The sequence below is a fragment of the Ictalurus furcatus genome, chromosome 14, assembly GCF_023375685.1.
Source record: "Ictalurus furcatus strain D&B chromosome 14, Billie_1.0, whole genome shotgun sequence".
NCBI classification, from domain to species: domain Eukaryota; kingdom Metazoa; phylum Chordata; class Actinopteri; order Siluriformes; family Ictaluridae; genus Ictalurus; species Ictalurus furcatus.
In genome coordinates, this window is record NC_071268.1 from 13358494 (window position 1) to 13366783 (window position 8290).

At 38.2% G+C, this 8290-nt stretch overlaps 1 protein-coding gene across 5 annotated transcripts in view; it reads left to right on the top strand.

Annotated features, from left to right (window-relative positions):
* nap1l4a (nucleosome assembly protein 1-like 4a) overlaps positions 1-7943 on the top strand; it is a 13386-nt gene extending 5443 nt beyond the window's left edge. Inside the window, exons 6-15 of one of the 5 annotated variants that reach the window (XM_053641923.1) lie at positions 159-290; positions 1470-1541; positions 1640-1779; positions 1969-2114; positions 3487-3503; positions 3931-4050; positions 4591-4626; positions 4715-4765; positions 6126-6158; positions 6327-6511. In XM_053641923.1, coding sequence (XP_053497898.1) covers positions 159-290; positions 1470-1541; positions 1640-1779; positions 1969-2114; positions 3487-3503; positions 3931-4050; positions 4591-4626; positions 4715-4765; positions 6126-6131 — 720 coding nt within the window. In that variant the 3' untranslated portion in view covers positions 6132-6158; positions 6327-6511. The other 4 variants (XM_053641922.1, XM_053641921.1, XM_053641919.1 and 1 more) reach the window with 4 other exon arrangements.
* Positions 7944-8290: the final 347 nt, after the last annotated feature.

Below are 8290 nucleotides of genomic sequence, written 5' to 3' on the forward strand. Positions count from 1 at the left end.
TACGCACTGAAAATAAATATAATTGCCAAAGTTTTTGTTCTTGCTTGCTTTTTTTATTTATTTGTTTAATTATTTAATTGTGTGGTGATTATCATCTATACTTGTTGTGACTGTTATTAGAAAGACCCAGTGATTGCTGATGTGTTTTACCCTGACAGGAGGATATGAAGAAGAAGGCTGCTCTGGAAGAGAAGAAAGAAGATTCAGCCACTGCCGAGGACCCTAAAGGCATCCCAGAGTTCTGGCTGACTATCTTCAAACATGTGGACATGCTGGGGGAAATGTTACAGGTGAAACTTCTAATTGGGATCACCCATATTAAAGCCATTGTTGATTGATAAACACTGTGACAGAAACTCTGGCTGTATTTCGATCTTTCCATAGCAGATGAATTAGAAAACTTGCAGCACAAGTTCACACTTGGGTCTAGACAGATGTTCTCTAGATGTGGTTGTAACAGGAAGAGGTTTTTTAAAGGGAAGTTCATGGCTGATATGCAAAATTTAATGTCTAATCTGACTGTTTACCAGCCAGTTTAGCCAGTCACATAGAACAAGATATCTTGGATTACTTTTATTTAGTTATTGGCCTGATGTGCTAACTGGATTGTGTATTTAAATCAGACCTTTTATGTCTTACCATTTTAAGTGCTAGGGATACAATTCTGAGTAGTGCATTTATGTTTTGAATGAATAGACCAGGGTCTCAACCAATGCAAATAAGCAAACCATTCACCCAGAGCTAGAGGTAGTCTGGAAGAATATCTAGAAATATATATATATATATATATATATATATATATATATATATATATAAATATAAAAGTATGTTTAAACATTTATCCCTGGGGACCCTGTGTGCTTCCTTAGATCGGTTATTTAAAGAGCGTTCCTTTGATGATCTTTGGTAAAAAGGACAGGTGGAAGAAACTGCAGGCCACTTTATACCCAAATGTCCTTTTTATAACGACTATCCTCTAAAACCAAGTTGTAAGTCCTGCATTGTGTTTTTCTTTCTCTTATCACACCTCAGCTCATCGGCTTATTCCTAAGGCATTCATGGACTAAATTTGGTGTGTTCGGATGTCCTGAATTTGACACACTGGCTAGAGAGCTTGGCTCCAACACCTATGGCCCTGGTGTGCAGTTTAATCTGAATGTTCTTATCACTGCTTGATCAGGTGTTTTGGATAAGAGCTGGACAATAGATCCAGCAAAATAGACCATTGAGCAGGGTCAGCAGCCAGGATTTAAACACTTTTTTTGCCTAAATTGAAATATTGTTTTCAATTTATTTCAAATTCAATTGAAATATTTTATTGAGTGTATGAATGCGTGTATGCATGGTTTCCTGTTGTAAATTGACATCCCAAGCAGGGTGTATTCCTACCTGACACCCGTTTCTGGGAATCATTGTGACCCAGACCATGGCAATGTGTAGATCAGCAAACTTTCCCCTCCCCTCTTTAGGAGCATGACGAGCCCATCCTGAAACACTTGCAGGACATCACAGTGAAATTCTCTGCACCAGGAGAGCCAATGGTCTGTACCGAAAGCTCCTTTAGCCTTTTCTTAAATTAGTTCGTATTGTTAACACTTTCTGACACTTTTTTTAAAAAAACATTTCTGTCCTAAACCAGAGCTTCACTTTGGAGTTCCATTTCGAGCCCAACAGCTACTTCAGCAATACCGTCCTCACTAAAACGTACAAGATGAAATCGGAGCCAGATTCAGCAGACCCTTTCTCATTTGAGGGGCCAGAGATAGTGGACTGTGAGGGGTGAGAAGCAGTCACATTACACACACTGTTTTCAGGAACAGACCAAAATATGCAGGAAAGGAATTTCTTACATTTATTCATTTAGCAGAAGCTTTTATCCAAAACGACTTACAAATGAGGAAATTCAAGCAAACTGTTGGTTTTGATTGTTTCCATTATGTGTGTTTTTGCTTGTTTTTTTTTATCTAGCTGCAAGATAGACTGGCAGAAAGGCAAGGACGTAACTGTGAAAACTATTAAGAAAAAGCAGAAGCACAAAGGTAGAGGAACAGTGAGGACCATCACCAAGGAAGTGGCACAGGATTCCTTCTTTAATTTTTTTAACCCTGTCAAAGGTAAGATTAGCTGCAAGTAAAAGTTTGTTTCAGTCCATTCAGAGTGTTCTTGTGAATAATGTAGAACTTCACTTTCTAAATTAGACCACTCCGTTTTGTTAGTGTCTCAGATGTACAGCAGGTGGCAGTGCACATCCATCTGAGATTGAGTTTGAGCTGTGTCATTGATGTAGATGAAGGTCTTTGTTTCCTAGCATTACAGATAAAACATTTTAAATCATTTGTAAAATAAATGTCGTGGACTCTGGATTATGATCATCCAACTATTCCAATATTAGGCTCGTTATTTAAATGTGTACAATAATATTTTGGCTGTTTATTGGAGCCATAGAGCTGTTACAGTAAATCTTACCACAAGCTATATTTTAGTCTTAATAAGCACTAAATAAGCACACAGAAGTTCTGGCTGCTTGCAAAACACGAAAAATCTGTTGTTTGTGTCTGGCATTTTGAACGTTTGATATTTTTGTATCTTTTATATTAGATTTTATATGACATTTATTTGTGGATGCAGTACTTTTAGGTTCGTTTATTTTGAATAATATATCTGTGATAAAAATGGCACAGATGCATAGATCATGTAGTTAAAAAATGTGGATGGTAGTTGTGTAACTACAAAAAAAAGATAAATTCCCCCAGATTGGTGAGGCCAAAAGAAAAGCTGATGGAATTTGCTTGTACTGAGTGGGGGGACGATTAATAATTAATTTGCTGAGCTTTCACTTGAGAACTGTGTAGTCAGGTGTGTAGTGATGTTATAGTTCAAAGGGGAAAAATTATCCCTGGATTAGTGTAGTCATTCATTATCTACGTATAATGTTCTTACCTGGTGTAATTAGTAAGTAGAAATTGTGTGCTTCCTTCTGTGCCACCTCCTTTTCACCTCAGCGAACTAGTGTAATTTTCATTTATTTGTCTCGTCACTTCCCAAATGGCTCTAGCTGTGAAAGAATGCAGTCTTACCTGTAGAAAAAAAAAAAACGTTTTTGGCATTTCTGACAAAAGCTGCAGGAAGTGTGTTGAGTGTTTGACATGTTGGTGGGGGAAAAGTGACTTCCTTGGAATTCTTCATAGGTGTGGCATTTGCCCTTAAGTAATGATGGAGCATGAACAGTCACCATAACCGAAACCAATAGACTGAATGATGTCATTTCTGTTCATAAGAGCAGGTAGAGGACTGTAGATGGGGTGGGGGGAAACACGTTTTTTCTTTTCTTTTGTTATATTTTAGTTGATTTTCCTTTATTTCTGTAATATGTTTTTGTTCTAATATATTGTCTTTCATTCACAAGCTATTTCCTTAATGGCATAAAAATGTTAATCTAGTAGTATAGTAGATGTTAATATATTTTCCCCTTCTTGTTTCTTCCAGCATCTCCAGATGGAATGGTGAGTTGTCCCTGAAGTTGTCCTGGTTGAGGGTTCGTCCTCCACTGTTTGTAAACATTTTGGAGATTAGTTCAGCAGACTAACCCAGCGTTGTGCAATCGTTACCGCAAAGACACTTCAATTGCGTCTTTTCGTCCCACATATTAAACCAAGCTGCCACTGCATGTGCATCGCTTACGTTCCAACAATTCTAACAAAGTTTTGTGCGTCACTTCAGTTTTCCTGGCAGCACTTCCTGTAGTGAGTAAATAACCAAAGCTCCCTTCAAGTTAGACTGACCAGATTTCACAACTAGGACAAATAAGACCTTTTTAGTATGAAGTCCTTGTGCATGTTGACTTTTTGGCAGTTTTTCCTAAATATTAGTGTAGTGAAATGATGCCATAATTGAATCAATACAATGGATTTTTGTGTGTCTTTGTTTCAGGATGAGGACCTGGACTTCACTCTTGCCACAGACTTTGAGATAGGTCATTTTTTCAGAGAGCGTATCATCCCCAGAGCTGTGCTGTATTTCACAGGAGAGGCTTTGGAAGATGATGAAAGCGTATGTCACCGCTCTTTAATCATCTCGTATCGTCATTTATCCCCGTTTTCATTCTTTCCGTTTCCTTTCTTCCTCACAGGTTCATATGTACAAAAAGGTGTATGTGGTCTAAAAATATTTGACTGTCTACCACAGAATATTGGTGTTGAAATTAAATAATGAACATGAGTGCAGTCTTTCAGCTTTAATTTGAGGGTGTTTTCATCTAAATCGTGTGAATAACGCAGGAATTACAGCGCAAAAAAAACCCAAAAAACTAATCGGACAAACTAAGATAATCAGAAATAGCGTGTTAAAAGTGCTGTAATTCCTACATAGTTCACCTGATTTGGATGTAAATACCATTAAACTAAAGCTGAAAGTCTGCAGTTTACGTTCCTATTCAATTTACATTCCAATACACTGTGGTAGACAGCTGAAATATCTATAACTATGTAAATGTCCAAATATTTATGGACCTGACCATATGTAATGTAAGAGAGTTGTATTTATTGTCCTGCTGACTTGTGCCTTGCACGTTTTCTGTCTGTGTGGGTGCAGTTTGAAGAGGAGGATGTTGAAGAAGGCGATGAGGAGGTTAGTTATATAAATTTGCGTTCATTTACAATATACAGTAGAGATGATCTGAGCAATTATGACTTGAGCTTCTTTTGTGTGTTTTCAGGACCTTGATGAGGAGGGTGAAGAGGAAGATGAAGGCGATATTGACCCCACAGTTAGTGTTCAGATCTGTGTTTACAGTATTGTCGGGCATCACGTGTACTTAATGATGGGCTTTTGAATGATACTGACTCAAGCACACTGATCACTGTACGCCTGGGCTGTTCAACAGCGATGAAACTGAACAGAAACATGAGACAGCGACTACAGTTCAAATTTTATAGTAAAAAAAAAGCTCCTGATACACACAAACTCAACGCTGTGAGCCAAACACAGCACACTACCCATCATTTCATTTGGCATGTGTAAATGTATGTAAAACCACAGCACTATTCCTATATTATAATGATCGTCTCCAAAAAGAGAAACGCCTCACCAGTTTTCATTCGTCCGTTACAGGGGCAAAACAGCCTTGAGACTTCACCGCACCCCCCCCCCCCCCCCCAATGAATGAGCCACGAAAGAATTTACCTACATATTAAAACATAAAGCTAAATATGGTAACCTGAGGGAAGAGCAGAAACTGCATAATGCTTGAAAATTGCTGTTGGGTATGTCTGGGTGGTGTTGTTTTTTTTTGCTGGTGTTGCTACAGTAGTATGAGAAAGTTTGAGGTCCAGCAGAAAACATTGTTGCATATTTTTTTATAATGGCTCGATTGAAAAACAATACGTTTTTCTTTAAGAGCACATGTTCTTGAAGTATCTTTCAGTTTTCTCATCTGATTTCTCAAAAAGTGTCGATTAACTTGCTATAACAGCAGCTCTGCAAATAGTGGCAGCTGCAAGGCAAATCACAGGTTCATATTAATGCGCTTGTTCTAATACAGTATCATTTCTATAGTAAATAATAGTGGCGATAACAGGAACTAACGTTCCAGAACATTAAATGTCATTATAAACTGATAAAGTATGTAAAATTTTATAAGTTGCTGTGGTGGAAGGGGAATTAAACCATTTGGTATCTGCCGTTATAGAAAAATTATCAGTCATTTTTCAGAAATGATCAGATTTTGATCAATCAAAATTGATCATTAGTCATGCTCTATTTCTTGCATATTAGCTCTACAATTTATCTCCCTTTTGAGAGGACACAGTGAGGCCCAGACAGATAAATAGTGTTTGAGAATCCTGTTCTCATATCTGACCCAATCACACACTAACACACAAACAAAGACTCTCTTACATTTAAAGTCCATCATAACTGTGTGTGCTATGGAAACTTTACAGAAGAAGGAAGTGAAATGGTTCCTGTTTCATGATTAGTAAAATTGGGAGTCTCAAGTTGAACAGCCCAGCATGCGTCTCAGCCAATCTGCTTCTGATTGGTTAATAATTGGATTGATTGACACTGAATTATGCATGTATGGTGTGTGATCTGATTATTGTTCCCCGTTCCCTTTGTCCTCATTGCAGGCATGAATCATTTACACTTCCATGCATTCCTAGGTAAGGGGCACTAGTTTTAGCATGTTGTCTGCTCCATGTTTTTTTTATATCCCTTCTCTTTCCTCTGGCCTTTAGTTTGCTTCCTCAGAATAAGCATTACATTAGTATTGTGCTCCCAATCTACGTTTTACAACCACTGCTTATTATTATGTTCCTTGTGTTTTTCAGTATCCCAATCATGTGATCTCACCTTCCACATGCCTCTCACCGCTTCCATCATGCTCTTTCATTCCATGCAGTCGGTTGGATGCTCATAATGATGTAACACATTCTCTATTTGTGTCTCTTTGTGTCTCTCTCTCTCTGTGTGTGTGTGTGTGTGTGTGTGTGTGTGTGTGTGTGTGTGTGTGTGTGTGTGTGTAGAAACAGCCTCAGCCAGCAGAGTGTAATCAGCAGTAAGAAGAGGGAGAGCCCCGGAGTGATCTCATCCCCTGCTCGACCTGCCATATACTCTCCAAACAATGCAATAGAAATCCAAACACCGTGTAGGAAATGCATGATCATTTATGTTTACGTCTCACAGGGGTTACCTCCGTATTCAAAATAGAGCATTCAAAAAAAAAAAGTGACTACATGTAACAGTTCTGCACTTCACCCTTTTTGATCTAAGGCCTCTTTTGTAAGCTCTCATGTATTTGATTGGAAGTTTTGCGCAAAGCGGTTATTATTGTGTGTGTGTGTGTGTGTGTGTGTGTGTGTGTGTGTGTGTGTGTGTGTGTATGTGGGTGGGTTTTTGTTTGTTTTTTTCTTCCCTCTAGTATATTTCTTTTCTCAGTTCCTTGTCAGTGTTCCATGGTTGGTGACATTACAGAATCCTGAATAATACCCCTGACTGTTTTCACACTGTAGGTCACTTGGGGTTTTTGTTTGTTTTTTTTTTGTTTGTCCTTTCTTTAAACACACCAATATAATAGTTACTGTCAAGCATGAAACTGCTGTTAGGTAACTTGAAACTGTTCTCTCTGTTACAGCACAGTTAATTCAGTATTAATTTTATTAATCTCCATGTCTAGACTCATGTAGCTGGATGAACTGTAACTGAAAGCAGCTAGGATTTGCCTTCATGGCTGGGATCAATGTCAACAGAGCAATCTCCTGCATTGGAGCTGCATTAATACCTGTGGGTACTAATAATCAGTTTTTAAATCCTTCTTAACACTGATTTCTGTTGATCTTAGTCCTGCTAACCAGAACAAGCATCACTCGTGCGCTGACTCTTCTACCATTAGTCTGATTTTTCAGCGTATGTGGCCAATGTTTTTCTTTTTTTTGTTTTCCTTAATAATTTCTGATTTAGCACTGTTTATTCTTTTATATTTGCTTTAAACATAAGCCTAAAGGTTGCCAATGCATAGTATTTGCTACTCAGAGTGATGGGATTTGTAACATTTTCTTAATTTTGTTTGATCAGGATCTTGGGTGAAAAGGAGCAGGTGAATGTTAGCCTCATGGCTTTCTTTTGCACATCGTACCATGTTAGACCTCACACAAAAAAAAAAGATGTGGAAAATACAAAGTGCTGATCACTCATGTTTGATAAGACCGATGTTAAACAAGAAGCACTTTGTTCTGGATTTTCAACCAGGTTTTCTTTTGTTCTGTGATCATAACATTCATGCATAGAATCCTTTTTTTTAAGTAGCTCTTGCTTGAGAAAGGGCTACTTAACTGTATGCTAGCAATGGCCTTATTGGGATTGCCTTGGGTTTTAATGCAATATTGTTTTCGATTTGTATAAAATAGTCAAGAGTATTCTATTAAACATTGTGTAATGTCATACTAGCAGCACTCTGTGTACTCTGCTGTGAGTGTCTTTCATGTTACCACTTTGTTGCATCTCCTATGTCCCTTGCTCTGTGAAGAAGAAAAGTATTAAGAATGTCTGCACCCATCATGAGGGGAAAATTGTACTTGAGGTTTCCATGAAGCAGGATTCCTGCTACAGTATAAAATGTTAGGAATCTCAGCACTGATGGCTCCGATGCTGTGGCCACGAGGGCTGCTCTCGCTTGTCACCACTGGTGTGCATGGAATGTGCTCTGACATTCTTCAAGATGTATCTCAATTGCTTAATCGGGTGGCCAAGATTCCCTCACAGTTAACACTGCTGCTGTTTTAGTCAACACTCTGAA